The following is a 17,074-nucleotide window of genomic DNA, read 5'->3' on the forward strand; positions in this document are numbered from 1 at the left end:
TTTAGAAGGGGTTTAGAGAGCCAGGTTTCGTTTGAGATTTAACTGGTGAAAATACAGCCCAATTTCTTCAAGAGAAAACCATGAAGTTAAAGAACTAATAGGTTTTTAGGCTTCTTTATATACCTGAGAGAAGATAGCACCGAATCCATAATCAACAGCAGGTAAATGCCATGTATGTTTTCTATTTTAGCCTATGCTAATTTCAAAGGTGATTGCTATCTTTTACAAATAGACAAAATGAAGCAAAACCAATGGATAAACAAACGGACAAACACATCTTTGAGGCCAGTGCATTTCCAATAGCAAGCAAGGTATTGCTTACTGCTGGTATCATTTGTTATTTCTTTTATTCTAGTTAATATTTGTTAAAATATCAACATTTGTTAATTTTCAACAGGGCATGTCCTTGGTCACTTTGCCAGTAATCAATAAGGAGATAGGGCAATCCATTCCTGGCTCCCCTTACAACCAAAGTTACGTCTGTACAGGATGGTGTAGATCAATGTAGTCAGAATAATAGGAAATTAAAGCCAGAACATCTAGCATGTAGAGTTGGCATAGCTGAGAATATGTGTGAAAACTTTTACTTTAGTTTTTATTCACTGGATTTTGTTTTCATGTTTTCAGTGTTTTTTTTAAAAAAGCCTCATTTTTCTTCCCTTGGTTCAAATGAAACTATAAATTAATCCTAGAGAGCAATAGACATTATAAGTCTTAAAAAGAAATTGTTCTACCATTTAAAGAACAGCTTGAACACCATTGTGAGCTTACTTCATTTGCTACTCCCTGTGTAGTGTAAAACTAAAGGGACATTTGACTCCATTGTGTCTGATTTTTTTCCTCTTCTTGTTTTTAAGGAGACTGCTGTAATGGTGAAAACTACAAGCCATGTATAACCTGTGGATGGCATGGTCGGGAGTGTTGTTGCCCTTGATCAAGTTCACTCATTCAGTCCTCAAACCAGTACTGCCCCCAGTGATCAAGAACCAACCTTTCAACATGTTCTGGGCTGCCCCAACGATGCAGTGTCAACATTTCTTCAACGTGGATTTGAATCTCCCATTATTTAATATTATAGCAAATCCTGTAGAGACTCAGAGGGGGTCAACAATTGCCATATTTTATCCAAATGAATTAGGGTATTATCCTTATTTCTCTCAAGATGGAAAACCCTTTAATGGAGGGATACCACAGAATATGAGTCTTTCTAAACACCTCAGGAAGACAGCTGATGACATTGCAAAAGTTGTCTCTTGGTGGAGATCGGAAGGTCTTGTTGTCATTGACTGGGAAAGCTGGAAACCCCAATGGGATAGAAATTGGGGCAAGAGAATAATATATAAAAACCACTCCTTAGCCTTCACTAGAAACCGCCATCCTGATTGGTCAGAAATGAAAGTGAAAACAATTGCCCAACAGGAATTCGAAAGTGCTGGAAGGAGTTTTATGAACACCACTCTCACATTGGCTTTAGAAATGAGACCAAAGTGTTTATGGGGCTTTTATCTCTACCCAGACTGCTACAATTATGATTATAGGACAAACCCACAGATCTACACAGGTAAATGCCCAAATGATGAAATTTCCCGCAATGACCAACTCCAGTGGCTATGGGAAAAAAGTACAGCACTTTATACGTCAATATATTTGGATAAAATATTGAAGTCAAGTTTAAATGCTTTGAAATTTGTTCATTATCGAGTTAGGGAAGCCATAAGGATCGCTGAGATGGCTAGACATGACTATATTTTGCCAGTTTTTATTTTTTCCAGACCATTTTATTTGCATAGTCTTGAAGCTTTGTCACAGGTAAGAAAAAGTATAGTCACTCACCTAAAAAATGGAAATTTGGTACAATGAGTATACAAAATCTGTGAAAAAAAATGTTTTAGGGTAATTATTTTCCCTTAATAACAGAACACTATTTTATTATTAAAGGTACATATTTCTTCAAATGTCAATCCAGTTCTGAAACAATATCACTGACAATTAGATGTTTACTTAGTTTTTATGTGTGTATGTATGTATGTATGTATGTATTTTCAAATGTTTATTTATTTTTGAGGGAGGCAGGGGGCAGGGAGAGGGAGGCAGGGGGCAGAGAGAGGATCCAAAGCAGGCTCTATGCTGATAGCAGAGAGCCGATGTGGGGCACAGGCTCACTAACTGTGAGATCATGATCTGAGCTGAAGTCTGACACTTAACCAACTGAGCTACCCAGGTGCCCCATGATGTTTACCTAGTTTTTTGGATGATGACTCTTATCAGCTTAGCATTTTCAGGGTTTTCCTGTAGAATAGTTGTCAAGCTTGAGTTAAATGATGTAACAGATTAATTTTAACCGTGGAGCAATTTCAGAATCAGCTTTTTAATATAAAAGAGTAGCACCAATTTTGCAAATCTAAAAGGTATAGAATAAAGCTTGGGTAAAGTATTAATCAATTATAGTTTTTGTTATATTTCATTTTTATGTTTTAATTAAGTTCACTGAAAATAACATAGATTCTATTAATTTTATATTTAAGAGTCTACAATGTGATCTAGTGGCTAATATCAAGGCATTAAAAGTGGTTTATGCAAACAGACATTGCCTTAGAAATAACACAAAGTAGGAAGAACAAAGAGGTGGGAATGAGCTTGTTTGGAAGATAATGAGTTTGCAGACACTTGGAAGTGTTCAAGCTTTAGCTAGATCGTCATTTAGATAGGACATTATTGTAGGGATTCAATCACTGGGTAGATGACTAGATAAGAAAACCCTTAAATCTCCAGCCATACCTGTGGCTCACATTTCTGTGATTCCAGTGCCCAATACAGACACAGGGCCATTGGATAGACAATACACAGCTCATCTTATTAGACCACTTATGTTTGAGATGAGGGCATTTAAAAGCAGTATCAATTATTCCTCAAATATTTTAGAATAAAATCTATTGACCCAAACGCTATTGATTAGACTTGACATTTACATCGTTGAGGATTACTCAGTAATGGGTTGTTTATTCAATATGTTTAGGAGGAAAAGAGTATTAGCGTCTTGACAAAAAGTTGGAAGATTTCAGAGTTATCTAATCCACCTCTGACCCAAACATGGATTCTTTCTTATCTGGCCTCTGCTTCAACACTTTTTGATGGGCTCTCCCTATTCCAGAAGAAAAATTGCCGTTTTGGGACGATGTTAATTCCCAGAAAGTTCTTGAGTATGTTGAGACTACTCTGCCCCTGGATAATTCACATCATTAAGTCTAATTCTACCTTCTGGTGTAACCTAGAATAAATCAAATCCTTCTTTGAAAAGTCAGTTCTTCAGGTATTTGAAGACATCAGTCATACCTAGCAGTCTTCTTGATAAGATATTCCTCAAGTAACAGATCTTTCGAATCATGTCACTTTCTCAAATCCTTTTGGGAAAAGACTAGGTTACATTTATTCATTCCAAAATTATTTATTGAGTGACTACAATGTGTCAGACATGATATGTTATCAATAATAATAGTAGTAGAAACTGATAATAGTCCATACAGTGAGGTAGTTTCTCTTGATAGAAAATGAGAGAATGAGATGAACCACATTTTAATAAAAGTCTTTTTCATAACTGTCCCATTTTTGTACTATTAGACATCTGCCATAAATTATGGGCTACGTATCATCTCTGAGCTCTACTTTGGAAATCAATAGACCACATACTCGACTCATCAAAAGCTATAGAGCGGGGCAGATGGGGAGAGAGAGAGAATCTTAAGCAGGGCTCTATCCCACCACCCTGGGATTGTGATCTGAGCCACAATCAAGAGTTGGACACTCAACCGACTGAGCCACACAGGTCCCCCTATATTGAAGCATTTTAATCCTATCCTGTTGCCTTCACATATCAAAAAATGAGATGGGTCTTTCTTACCTATTGTCTATATAACATAACTTTTCAATGAAATAATTTAAAATATCAGCTTTGCTTGATATATTCTTTCAGAGGTGTCTCAATTTAAGTGAGCGACTTGATTTATATTTAAGGAATGTGATATTAGTATAAGAGTGCATTATAATAGAAGGATGATTTCCTTTCTATTGGTATTACCTAGATAAATTGCAGACCACAAGCACTAGTGTTACTGGAGGTTTTCCGTAATGCAGGGAAGTTTTGCTGTGGCGTGGTCATCTTCTCAACCTTGTTTTTGAATACTGTGTCTTTGCACTGGATCTCTGGCTCTCCACACCTCGGAGGGAAGGGAAGAATGTAGGTTCCTTCATCTATCATCTCTCTGTTTCATCCTCCTTTATTCCCTGTTCCTTTGCTCTTGGTCTATAAACATGAACATAACCTCCTCCGTTTCTTGCCTTGGTGAATTATAATCTACTTAGTCACCCAGCTTGAGAGTCAAGCTCCTTTCTCTTTTCATTATCTAATAGGTATCCATCCAAATCACTCTTCAGTCTGCCCCTCTGCTTTGCAAGGACCGACATGGCCTTTGTTGAGACCCTCATTATTTCTCATTGAGCAGTGTCCATCATCTCCTAATGGATGCCCCTTGCTATCTTCTTGGCTTCCCCTTCCAATACATGTGTTATGTGACAGCCAAAAGAATCTATCAAAGTTGCAAATTGGTGGCTTTCCAGTACTAAAACTTTTTTTGTAGTCAAGTCCTAATAATTTAAAATAGCCTAAAAGACTTTGTATTTAGATCCTATTTATATACAAAGATTCAGATGCCTTCCCTTCTTCCCCAGTCCCCTGTGCTTTACCATAGGAGTTATAGCAGTTCTCTGGGTGGACTATGTTTCTTTTCTACATGTGAACCTCTGCCCTTATTCTTCTACTGTACACCAAATTCTGCTCTCTCTAATCTATCTTATGAATTTGTACTCATTTCAAAAGACATATCTGAAATCTCACCTCCTGAAGAAAGATTTTCCAGACTCTTCTATGTAGCATTAAGCAGTACCTCTAATCTATATGTCTAATAGGCCAATATAGAACTTAATTTGTTATACTATACTGACTTGATTTTTTTTATCACAGCAAACTTTGTTCTTTTTTTTTAAATTATTATTGTTTAGTGGTTAGAGGTAGTATAACATCAGAGTTGAGAGTTCCAGCAAATTATAATTAGTTGTCTTTATGTCTGTCTCAACCATCACACTAAAGTGCTTCCTTGAGGACAGGAACTAGAATCCATTCCATTTTTACATTCTTAGTGTCTAGTATATTGTCTGGAACATCATAAATATTTATCAAATAAAAGAAAGTCACCAAGGCAGAATTGCCTTTTCTAATAATTCTCTACAGTGCTCTGTTTCAGAAACAAGGATCACATTATCGATGTGTTTTTTACCACAATTGATGGGTTAAGTCTTATCACTGAAATGTCAATGACTAAGTTTGGCAGAAACTACTTGTGATACGTCTCTTTTTTAGGAAGATTTAGTACATACAATTGGCGAGAGTGCCGCATTGGGAGCGGCAGGAATAATACTGTGGGGAGGATACGAATACTCTGATTCAAAGGTAAGCAGTGATCTCTCCGTCAGCATCTTGAGCATTTTCTAGATACTGTTTTTGCTTTCATTTTTCACATTAGAGCCGAATGGTTATTTGCTCAGATGACTCTAATGAAGTTCAAAGAGTATGGGGACGAACACTGTTTGAACACCTACTCTGTAGCAGCCACCGTGGTAAGTAGTAGTGTGGAAAGAGCACACGTTTTTGAATCAGACAGCCCTAAAGGAGAATTCTATTTTTACATTCTAGAAGTATACTCTTAGGCAAGTTAATTCACCTGAGTCTCAGTTTCTCCATCTTAAAAAAAAAAAAAAAAAAAAGAGGGGCATCTGGGTGGCTCAGTCGGTTGGGCGTCCGACTTCAGCTCAGGTCATGATCTCACGGCTGGTGGATTCGAGCCCCACATGGGGCTCTGTGCTGACAGCTCAGAGCCTGGAGCCTGCTTTGGATTCTGTGTCTCCCTGTCTGTCTTCTCCTCCCCTGCTCACACTCTGTCTCTCTCTCTCTCTCAAAAATAAATAAACATTAAAAAAAAAAGATACTGAAATAAAGCCTACTCTGCAGGGATCAGTAGATGCAATGATACAATCTATATGTGAGAAAGATATAAATAATAAATTTAAAAAATAAGTATTTTTCATCCATACTAAAGAGGATAGATTTTTCTAAAAATGGTATTTTATTGCCATTTTCTCCATGATAGAAATGCTCATGGGAGGAAAAATATATGTATTAACAATCTGCTCTTGTTAGTAATGCATACACAAAATAACTATTATTTTTCACAACCGACTTTTCGCATGGTCTATTGGTCGCCTGTTACATTGCCTAAGTGAAAACTCTGAACCACAGCTTTTCCTCACTTCCAGGTATTAACAGATAGTCTCATTTTTGGTTATTAAAACATCCAGTCTCCAACATACAAAAACAGCCAAACATCATTTGGCACGGAATGAGTTAGGACGATGGGGCTGTTAAGAGCAGGAGACGTGAAGTTGGGTCGTTTGGGGTCCAGGGCTCATGTTTTGTCACTTACTAGCCATGTGACCTTGAGCAAGTCATCGACTTTACAATTTCTTTATCTGTAAAATGGGGGAAATAATAGTATATGTCTCACATGGTACGTGCCAAGTACATGTTTGCTATTATTATGTGGGTAAACATTTCCTACACCTCCTCCCCACACCGCAAGCTTAGGTCTTAGGTATGGGGAAGAGAAGTATGGGGCAAGTCCTCTGTTCATTTGCTTTAAAGATGGGTGTGGGAGACTGGGTCGGAAAGGAGACAAAGTGGGCAATGTAATTTTTATTGATTTGGGGCATTTATGATGATTTTTGTCTTTTGAAGTTCTTCCCAAACAACTGCCACATAGGTACTGTCTCTTTCTTGCATGAGGGGTCGCTGGCGTTTGGTTAGAGACACCCTCCCGCCTTGCACGCAACTTGCACCCCCAGGGCTCTGCTCCTCAGGCATTGGAAAGCAGAGGCTGGCATATGCTCAGATGGGGAAGGCCGCCAGAGTTGCAGTCTGGGAAGAGGATCAGGAGATCAGATTGGAATGTGTTAAGTTTGAGATGCTTATGAGACATGCAGGTGGAGACGTCACATCAGTAGGTGGCTATGCAATTGGTTCAGGGATAAAGCCTGGGAGATACACATCTGGAGTTCTATTTAAAGCAAGGAGATGGGGTGAATGCTTCCAGCGAGGGTATAGCTATACGCAGTCTTAGCAAAGTCTGACCTACAATGTTTCTGCATATTAAGTATCAGTGTTGAAGATATTTCACAATTAAAGTTAAATTTAAAATAACCATACCATATTAATGCTGATGATCTTCCTCCTCAGCCTTACCAAATACAAAACTCCAAGTATTAATACCACCTGTATAAAAGAACCACATTTCAAGAGTGATCTAAATGCATCTCTGTTTTATTACAGAAGGCCTGCTTAACCGTGCAAAAGTCTATCCAAGGGCCATTGGGCCATTATGCAGTTAATGTGACATCTGCAGCCAAATTCTGCAGTCAAAGCCTATGTAACAATAATGGAAGGTGTGTCCGAAAAGCACCTGAGTCCTCCGCCTATCTGCATATGCCTGAAAGCAGCGCTAAGAAATACATCCTAAATAAGAGTTTCAGATTCGTCATTTCTCCAGCCGATAAACTGAAGACAGTAAAGGTCATGAAGAACGGGTTTGTGTGTCACTGTTATTACGGCTGGCATGGGGAATCCTGCCGGCAACACTCTTCAGATCTCTTGAGAGAGAAGAATAAGGCTCCTATGACTAACTTTAAATTTTCAGTGTTTCTCAGCATGACCTTATTTATCATTCTGTTGAATTTTGTTACCCCCTATTGCAATGCCAATTTTTCCTTGAAATACTGAAAAGTAGAAAATGCTGCTTTTTTCCCCTTTAATCTACTTCTAAATATTTATTGGCTTTAAAGTAAAAAAAAAATATATATATTTTTTAAGTGATCATTGGTTCCATTCCTGGATAGAGTGATTGTTTATTGGGTGCTTAGTTCATGCTGGGCACATGTGATAAGGAAGTGAACACACAAAAGTCCCTGACCTTGGGGAGCTTAGATTCTTGTAAGAAATTGAACAATAAATAAATACGTATATATCAAATGGTGATAAGTGCTATGGAAAAGAGTAAAGCAGGGTGAATGGATTAGGGGGTGTCAGGGAGCATGGAAAATTATATATAGAGTAGACAAATAAGCCCCTTGATGAGATGGCCTGAAGGCAGAAGAAGGAGTTGGCAAATACATCTGAGAAGAGCGAAGCGACCTTGGAATGCGGAATAGGAAAGAGTAAAGACAAAAACCTTTCAAGGCACTTTGGTGGCTCAGTCAGTTAAGCGTCTGACTTTGGTTCAGGTCAAGATCTCACGCCCCATTGGGCTCTCTGTTGTCAACACAGAGCCCGCTTGGGATCCTTTGTCTCTCTCTCTCTCCCTGCCCCTTCCCTGCTCGAGTGCTCTCTCTTCTCTCAAAAATAAACAAACATTAAAACAACAACAACAACAACAACAACAAAACAACAACAACAACAACAACAAAACCTGTAAATGGGAGCAGATCTGGAGTGTTTCAGGACATCAGGAAGGCCAGTGTGACTGATGCAGGAAGAAAAGCAAACGGAATGGAGAGACAGGTCATTAAGTTTATTTGAACTAAGAGTCTGAGCGAAGGTACTTCCTTTTTTTTTTTTATTAATAATTAATGAGAAACTTCTGGAGGAAAGCCAGTCAAATAAGATATAATATCTACATTAAAAAAAATAAATACACACTTAAATTGGATAGAAATAAGAGTATCTATTAGGATTAGATCGATATTGCTACAATGTTATTGAGAACTCCAATAATGTATAACAAATTGGAAAATTTGTAGTAAGGTCATATGGGATATGGAACAGACAATAACATGGGAGCTAAAGAAGCAACCATTATGTTCTAGCTTTTGTGTTCCATGGATTGGGAATTTCTAAAAAATTCAAGTGAACCCAGGATACTAAGTCATAGGGCAAAAGGGAATCTATACTGAATGCTGTAGGGTTCAATTTTATGAGAAATATCACTAGGGCTCTTAGTAATTGATTTGGCAATCATCCTTATCGGAAGGTAAGCCCTGTTAGATTCCCATAAAATGGAATTCATATAGGAAATTCTTTGATTTGATATTTGTTGGTTTAGTAAAGTATACTGTATCTAAGCAATTCATTTCCCTTCAGTTCTCAATGCATGGTAAGTCATTTGAAAAATTCATGGGGTTGGGGTGTCTGGGTGGTTCAGTTGGCTAAGTGTCTAGCTCTTGGTTTAGGCTCAGGTCATGATCTCACAGTTCTTGAGATCAAGTCCCACGTCGGGCTCTATGCTCACAGTGCAGATTCGTTCTCTCCCTCTCTCTCTGCCCCTCCCCTGCTTGTGCTCACTCTCTCTCTCTCAAAACAAATAAATGTTCAAAAATTTTTTTTGAAAAAAGAAAAATCTACGTGGTTACTTGGGCTGACCTCGTTACAATCCAGACCAATTTCTTTCATAAACAAAATGGGTTATAGTATCCCAAGTACTATTTCCCTTAGCTGAGAGAAAATATTTTTCTGTCTGACGCTCTCCAAATATTGCACTTTCACACGCACTTCATCTTGGTGTACATAAAGAGTGTGGATGGATAGATCACACTCAGATTCAGACTTCACTTGTTTGTGCATTTATTCATTCATTCACTTTCAGGAGAAGTAAAGAGGCAGTGAAATAGAGTAAGTTAAATTTAGGGCTATTTGCTAAATTCCTCTATTTTGTTGGTATCCTGCTGCACCAAGGCTGACATTACAGTAATTGAATTCTTGTGCCTGAACAAGAAATGATTTTTACAACTATTCAAGGTGGCACTAAGCCCTGATAAGGAAAAGGGATGGCTCTTATCCTTTAGTGATAAGTTTTTCATCTTTATGATATCCGGGTTTTGATAGGCAATGAATTCCATTAAAGAAGGAAAAGGCATACATTAATAAATATCACCATTTGAAAATGAAGAAAATAAGATACGGAGAGAACGAGAGGTATAGCCAATTTTACCCACTAACCAGTGACTGCATCAAGTATAGGACACACATCACTGGTCTCTATTGTTTAAATTTGCAGTGCCTCCAAAATAATTAGGGCATAAGAAGAAGAATTAAGGTAGATGAGATAAAAAGGGAAAACATATAGAAAATACCTGGAAGAAAATAGGAAACATCCCAATCCTAGAACCCACAGATAATCATTTTATTCTTAATAAAAAACATTACACTTTATGTCACTTAAATTTAATAGCAAAAGAAACTAAAACTCAAGAAACTACCACATTTCTAATAGCCGATTCTTCAAAACTTTATTTTGTAAAAAAAAAAAAAATCTGCACAAGTTAAAACAGATTAGGAAAAACATTTAATTTTGTTGTAATTTATTTTGGCTTGCATAATTTGGGTTTTCCAGACTATAACACTTTGTCAACTGTCTCATAAAAATGGGAAGTCATCAATCATGTCTGATCCAAAGACAAATAGGCACACCTCTATTTTTCTTCTTCTTCTTTTTTTTAAATTTAAATTCAAGTTAGTTGACATACAGTGTTGTCTTGGCTTCAGGAGTAGAACCCAATGATTCATCTATTACATAAGACACCCTGTGCTCTTCCTGAAAAGTGCCCTAGTAAATGCCCATCACCCATTTAACCCATCCCTCCACCCCACTTCCCCTCCAGAAGCCTTCAGTTTGTTCTCCATATTTAAGAAAGAGTCTCTTATGCTTAAATACAGAGAACAAACTGAGCGTCGCTGCCAGGGTGTTGGGTAGGGGGGGATGGGCTAAATGAGTGAGGGGCATTAAGGAGGGCATTTGTTGGGATGAACACTGGGTGTTATATGTAAGTGGTGAATCACTAGATTCTATTCTTGAAATCATGATTACACTATACGTTAACTAACTTGGATTTAAATTAAAAAAAATAATTTAAAAAGAGTTTCTTTTGGTTTGCTTACCTCTCTGTTTTTATCTTATTTTTCCTTCCCTTCTCCTATGCTCATCTGTTGAGTTTCTCAAATTCCAAATATGAGTGAAATCAAATGTCTCTGACTGACTTATTTCACTTAGCATAATACCCTCTATTTCTATCCACGTTGTTGCAAATGACAGCATTTCATTCTTTTTTTATCACCGAGTGGTATTCCATTGTGTGTGTGTGTGTGTGTGTGTGTGTGTGTATACCTTATCTTCTTTATCCATTCATCGGTCGATGGACATTGGGCCCTTTCCATAATTTGGCTATTGTTGATAGTACCGCTATAAACATTGGGGTGCCTGTGCCCCTTGAATCAGCACTTTTGTATCCTTGGGATAAATTCCTAGTAATGCAATTGCTGGGTTGTAAGGTAGTTCTATTTTTAATTTTTTGATCACCTCCATACTGTTTTCCAGAGTATCTGCACAGAGTATCAGTGTTTGTATTCCCACAAACGCTGAGAAGAGGGTTCTCCCTTTTCTGCATCCTTGCCAACATCTGTTGTTTCCTGAGCTGTTAATTTTAGCCATTCTGATGGGTGTGAGGTGGTATCTCATTGTGGTTTTTGATTTGTACTTCCCTGATGATGAGTGATGTTGAGCATCTTTTCATGTGCCTGTTAGTCATCTGGATGTCTTCTTTGGAAAAGTGTCTGTTCATATCTTCTGCCCATTTCTTCACTGGATTATTTGTTTTTTGGGGTGTTGAGTTTGGTAAATTCTTCATCTTATATGTCATTTGCAAATATCTTTTTCCATTCCATCGGTTGCCTTTTAGTTTTGTTGTTTCCTTTGCTGTGCGGAGGCTCTTTATCATGATGAGATTCCAATAGCTCATTTTTCTTTTTATTTCCCTTGGCTCTAGAGACATGTCAAATAAGAAGTTGCTGCAGCCTAGGTTGAAGATATTGCTGCCCATTTTCTACTGTAGGATTTTGATGGGTTCTTGTCTCACATTTAGGTCTTAATTTTTTTTTATATTTATTTATTTCTGAGACAGAGACAGAGCATGAGCAGGGGAGGGACAGAGAGAGAGGGAGACACAGAATCAGAAGCAGGCTCCAGGCTCTGAGCTGTCAGCACAGAGCCCGACACGGGGCTTGAACTCACAAACCATGAGATCATGACCTGAGCCGAAGTTGGTCGCTCAACCGACTGAGCCACCCAGGTGCCCCATCTATTTTTCTTATAAAAGATCAAAACTTAAACTCTATTCCTGCGCTATAATGCTCTAAGAGACATTAATAAAGGATACATCTGTGAGCAAAACAGCGTATAAATTCTATAAATCACATTAGTAAATGAAATATGTTTTCCAAGATGGTTAGTAGTCACTGTTAGAAACCCTGAAAGTGACCATCCCTCTACTGAATTGCCTAAACAATGACCCTTTGTCTGATTAGAGCAGTGTTATGTCTTACCTCCCATTAATTGTTAAAAAATCACAGTATCTTTTATTTGGACACAATTTTTTGATCAGACACTTGTTTTTCCCCCACTTTCTTAATTGTTTCACCTCACAATCAGAAGCAGAATGTCATAATTATACTGGGTCTTAATAAATTTTTGTCATCATCTTTATTTAAAAAAATTTTTTTTAACGTTTATTGAGACAGAGAGAGACAGAGCATGAATGGGGGAGACTCAGAGAGAGGGAGACACAGAATCTGAAACAGGTTCCAGGCTCCGAGCTGTCAGCACAGAGCCTGACGCGGGGCTCAAACTCACGGACCGCGAGATCATGACCTGAGCCGAAGTCGGCCGCTTAACCGATTGAGCCACCCAGGCGCCCCATTATCTTTATTTTAAATTGGATATATTCTTTATTTTTAGCTTTCTCTTTTAGAGTCTCACCTTCAGCTCAGGATAATTTTCTTTCATTATTTTTCGGTGGCTTCCTTTCTTCCATACTCTTCTATCCACTTATGAAATTACTATTAGATGGATCTTAGTTCTAGATCTGTACTCAATGTTGTTTTCCTTTCGTGTATTCTAAGTCTTTGTCTTTTTTCTTTGTATTATAGATTCACTCACCTTTTCTTCTAGGATACTAGTTTAATTTTCATCATATTTTGACACTCAAATTTTTAATTCCAAAGAACTCTTTTTTTGTGTGTCTGTAATGAAATTGCTCCTTTTTCATAGCAGCCTTGTTTTGGTTTGTGTATTTGGTAGCTTCCTGGATCTCTCTGAGAATGTCAATTAGATTAAAAAAAAATTTTTTTTTAATGTTTATTTTTGAAGGAAGAGAGAGACAAAGTGTGAGTGGGGGAGGGGCAGAGAGAGAGGGAAACACAGAATCCGAAGCAGGCTCCAGGCTCTGAGCTGTCAGCACAGAGCCCAATGCGGGGTTCGAACTCGCAAACCGGAAGATCATGACCTGAGCCAAAGTCGGAAGCTCAACAAACTGAGCCACCCAGGCGCCCCAATTAGATTTTTTTTTAATTTTTGCTCTCCTTATACACTTTATTCTGTTCTACTTTCCCTAAGATCAATTGTTCCTTTTATTAATTTCATATTGTTCATGTGTATCAAATGTTTGGTGGTCTTTGATCATCTATTTATATTCATGAAGGACCAGAGCAACTGAAAGACTGTCATAGGGATTTCCCCTCTCCGTGTGTGTTTGGACATATTTACTCAACAGGGTTCTTAGGTTGAATGGGAGGGTGGACTGTATGCAGACAGTTAAAGGGGCTAAGGCATGTTGACAAGTCAGATGCCATCTGGAGCATGTGAAAAGAAAACAGGCAGGTTGGTAGACCCTCACAATGATCAAAGTAAGGAGAAACTTAACATGAAAGAGGAATGTAATTCTTCTTGGGTTGAGCAGCCTTTCCTTTTTTTATCCCCTCCATGCCCACTGCGGAGACCAGTCGGCTCTGCTTTTGTATTTGGTCCAATTGCCAAACTCTGAAACCTTCCTAGGAAGATCTTTCTTTGATTTTAAATGTCCTGGGGTCAAGGGGTGCCTGGCTAGTTCCTTTGGAAGAGCATGCGAGTCTTGATCTCAAGATTGTGAGTTCAAGCCCCACATTGGGTGTAGAGATCACTCAAACAAACAAACCTAAAAAAATAAAGTCTACATAGTCTGGGAAGTTGAGTGGCCTCACCAGTTCTGCTATACTGGAAGAAATATTTTATTGATTGCTCTGATAATTAGTCCTCAACATGCTTCTTTTTTTGGATCTGTTGTCACTGTACTTAGGGTTTCTCTCTCCAATGGAAGGAACAGCTCACACCTCCGCAATAACTTTCTACTATTTTTTTTCTTTCAATTTAAATTTCTGATTCAATTCAATCTGTTTTCAGCCTTTGGGTCATGTCACCATTTCTTGTTTTCAGCTTTATGCGATATTTTTTCTTTCTTTATTATTATTATTTTTTTAATGTTTATTTAATTTTGAGAGAGAGAGAGCAGGAGTAGGGGAGGGGCAGAGAGAGAGGGAGACACAGAATCCGAGGCAGGCTCCAGGCTCTGAGCTGTCAGCACAGATTCCGATGTGGGGCTTGAACTCACAAACTGTGAGATCATGATGTGAGCTGAAGTCAGACGCTTAACTGAGCCACCCAGATGCCCCATATAATATTTTTTTTCTAAGGACATATGCTGAAAATGATGCAGTAAATATATGTGCTTAGTGCATCATCTTGAACCATTTGTTCTAGTAAATTCATGTTATATTTACTCAGGATGATAGTTAATGACTTACCAAGAGTTAATTATTCCATTATGATCAAAGACAGCCCATTAGAATCTATTTTTTAAATAATATACATTGTAGTACACAAAGCACTTGATCTCCTATTTTCTCTTTAATCTGGAAATCTTTTAAGTATAGTTTTCTTTACCTCTCTATTTTCCAACTAAAGTTTCAATCAAAGGTTCTTCTCTTCCTTCTTAAGTCAGTGAATTTAAGTTGGGTATTTTCAGAAAGCAATGGTCATTTATACCAATATGCTTTTAAGACAGTCTGAGTTTGGTTATAAAGAGATTTAATGCAACCCTCCAGTTTAACTTGGAGGACTGAGTCACCCCTGTAATGACATGTTTCTCTGAGCCACCACAGGCATCCTTTGCCACTCAACCTCTGCTTGGCATCAGGTGACTAAAGGGCCAGCAGCAAACAAAAGCAAAGGTAAAATATACTTTTTGTTCTGTTGGAAAAAATTTAAGGACTGTTTTTAAAAGTATGCTTTCTTAGGGGACTTAGAAGAAAACTAATTTTGTTTTATTTCTTGGAATACCCCAATTTCTTTTCTGGCCTAACTTTACTTTTCAAATATTGTACCTTTCAAAATGTGAGCTTGCTTTTACGAACCTAACACTGTACAAAATACATTTGTCACTGACAGTTATAAGTTAAATTTCAGTTAGTTTTTTATTATACATTTGTTTTTGAAAATGATTGTCGTGTTAATGACTATTCAAGGCTTGCTTCATTTCTCCTCTACATGCATAATTTCTTTGAAAAGCACCTTTTTGCAATATGTTGGGTTATCATAACCTAATACTTAACTCACAATAGCATCAGAATGTGTTCCTCAGAGTAGATTAGAAAACTAACTGTAAATAAGGCACAGGAATGTATGGCTTTATGACTGAGCTACAGTTTTAATATTTTTTTATAACTGATAGCTGTGAAGGATTCCTCAAGCTAACTTTATATACCTAAATGGTTTTATTTAGACTATAAGAGCATTTCTTTATTGGATAAAGATTTTATTTTATTTTATTTTTTAAAGATTTTATTTTTGCATAGTTTTTAGTGAAGGATATTTTTAAAGATCTGTTCCATTGTTATCGTATCTACACTGATGGGCAGTATTAGAGAACTTATTTGGAAAAAGAATTCAGTTTTAAGGAAATATATGACATTTAAAAGGGTTCAGAAAATGGATTTTTTCATATAAATAGGTTTTTTCTTTCCAAATACTGATAAAGAGAATGAATACTTAGAGATGATAATCAAAAGATATTTCCAATAAGGAAATCTCTTAGTAATTGGGCAAAGGGTATACACATAGATAGACAGATTTAGATTTTCCAGAAAAGAAAGAACAAGTACCAAAACAATATAAGAAAGATAAATCATAAACCATTTAATGTAGAGAGAGAAAGCTTTAAAGTCAAGAAATTTCCTAATGATGAAGAAAAAATTTGTCTACTTCACTGGCTACATATATCAAAGGTAAGATAAAAGATTTGAAGAATTATGAGCTGAATAACATAGTGTAATAAAATTTGGTATCTCTAACCTCTTTGCCAGTTCCTGAATCTAGATACTGATGTTGATTTATTTCAGCCTAGTTTGTAAATCATAATCCAGTTTGATGATGGAGGGAAGATATCATGTTGAAGTATTCACAGATTTTTAACATTTAAGTGGAGTCATGAGAAAAGAGTTGAAAAGATGCTAAATGGAAAAAGTTAAAAAAAAACTTTAGAAAATAACAAGTTATAAAAAATTCATGTGCAGAGATTCAGAGTTCATATTCTTTACGATTTTTTGAGAGTTATGATACCTACCATATTTTCTTAGCAATAAACTTTGTGAACCTGGTTCTTTCTCGGAAAAAGCTTCATCAAGTTCAGTAAAGTTATACTTACATCATCATCTATAATTACTTGTTTGTTGAACTGTCAGTCTCCTTAGGGTAGCACATTCCTTGAATTTTTCAACGTATAATAGAAGTGTAGATGCTGCGAATTTCTGACAGGAACAGTTTCCAGTTGTCTTTTTTTCACAGAATGAAGTCTTTTAAGTGAGCACAGGCCCAGTGCCCATAATTGGTCCAAATAAATGAGTTCCATGTTCCATCTTATCAAGAATATTTGAAAACAACACATCTCACTCTTCAAGGAGCTCTATTTCTTAGACCTATTATACTGGGTGGCTCAAGAATTGGTTGGAATTGCTCTACCTCTGTCATAGGCATTCCAGAACAACCTCACTTGATCCTTAGTCCAACCCAGAACCTGCAATTGGAACATTTCTGAATTTCCTCATTGTAATAGGAGA

The 17,074-nt window shown here is 37.1% G+C and overlaps 1 protein-coding gene across 4 annotated transcripts; it reads left to right on the forward strand.

Moving 5' to 3' along the window:
* Positions 1-8,385, forward strand: LOC102964157 (hyaluronidase-4-like). Of its 4 annotated transcripts, XM_042977415.1 has the most exons (5): positions 1-161; positions 858-1,809; positions 5,414-5,503; positions 5,577-5,670; positions 7,436-7,520. In XM_042977415.1, the coding sequence occupies exons 2-5, from the start codon at positions 889-891 to the stop codon at positions 7,492-7,494; spliced, it is 1,164 nt and encodes a 387-aa protein (XP_042833349.1). In that variant the 5' UTR covers positions 1-161; positions 858-888; the 3' UTR covers positions 7,495-7,520. The 4 variants fall into 4 exon arrangements, with proteins under 4 accessions (XP_042833349.1, XP_042833347.1, XP_007089254.1 ...); XM_042977413.1 differs by lacking the exon at positions 5,577-5,670 and having other exon boundaries at positions 1-172; positions 7,436-8,385; XM_007089192.2 differs by lacking the exon at positions 5,577-5,670 and having other exon boundaries at positions 7,436-8,384.
* Positions 8,386-17,074: the final 8,689 nt, after the last annotated feature.

Source organism: Panthera tigris, chromosome A2 (genome assembly GCF_018350195.1).
Source record: "Panthera tigris isolate Pti1 chromosome A2, P.tigris_Pti1_mat1.1, whole genome shotgun sequence".
NCBI lineage: Eukaryota > Metazoa > Chordata > Mammalia > Carnivora > Felidae > Panthera > Panthera tigris.

Coding starts and splice junctions, on each gene's coding strand:
- LOC102964157 (XM_042977413.1), top strand. CDS start 889: ATGTATAACCTGTGGATGGCATGGTCGGGAGTGTTGTTGCCCTTGATC. Junction 1,810..5,413: donor GTCTTGAAGCTTTGTCACAG/GTAAGAAAAAGT, acceptor TCTCTTTTTTAG/GAAGATTTAGTACATACAAT. Junction 5,504..7,435: donor ACGAATACTCTGATTCAAAG/GTAAGCAGTGAT, acceptor GTTTTATTACAG/AAGGCCTGCTTAACCGTGCA.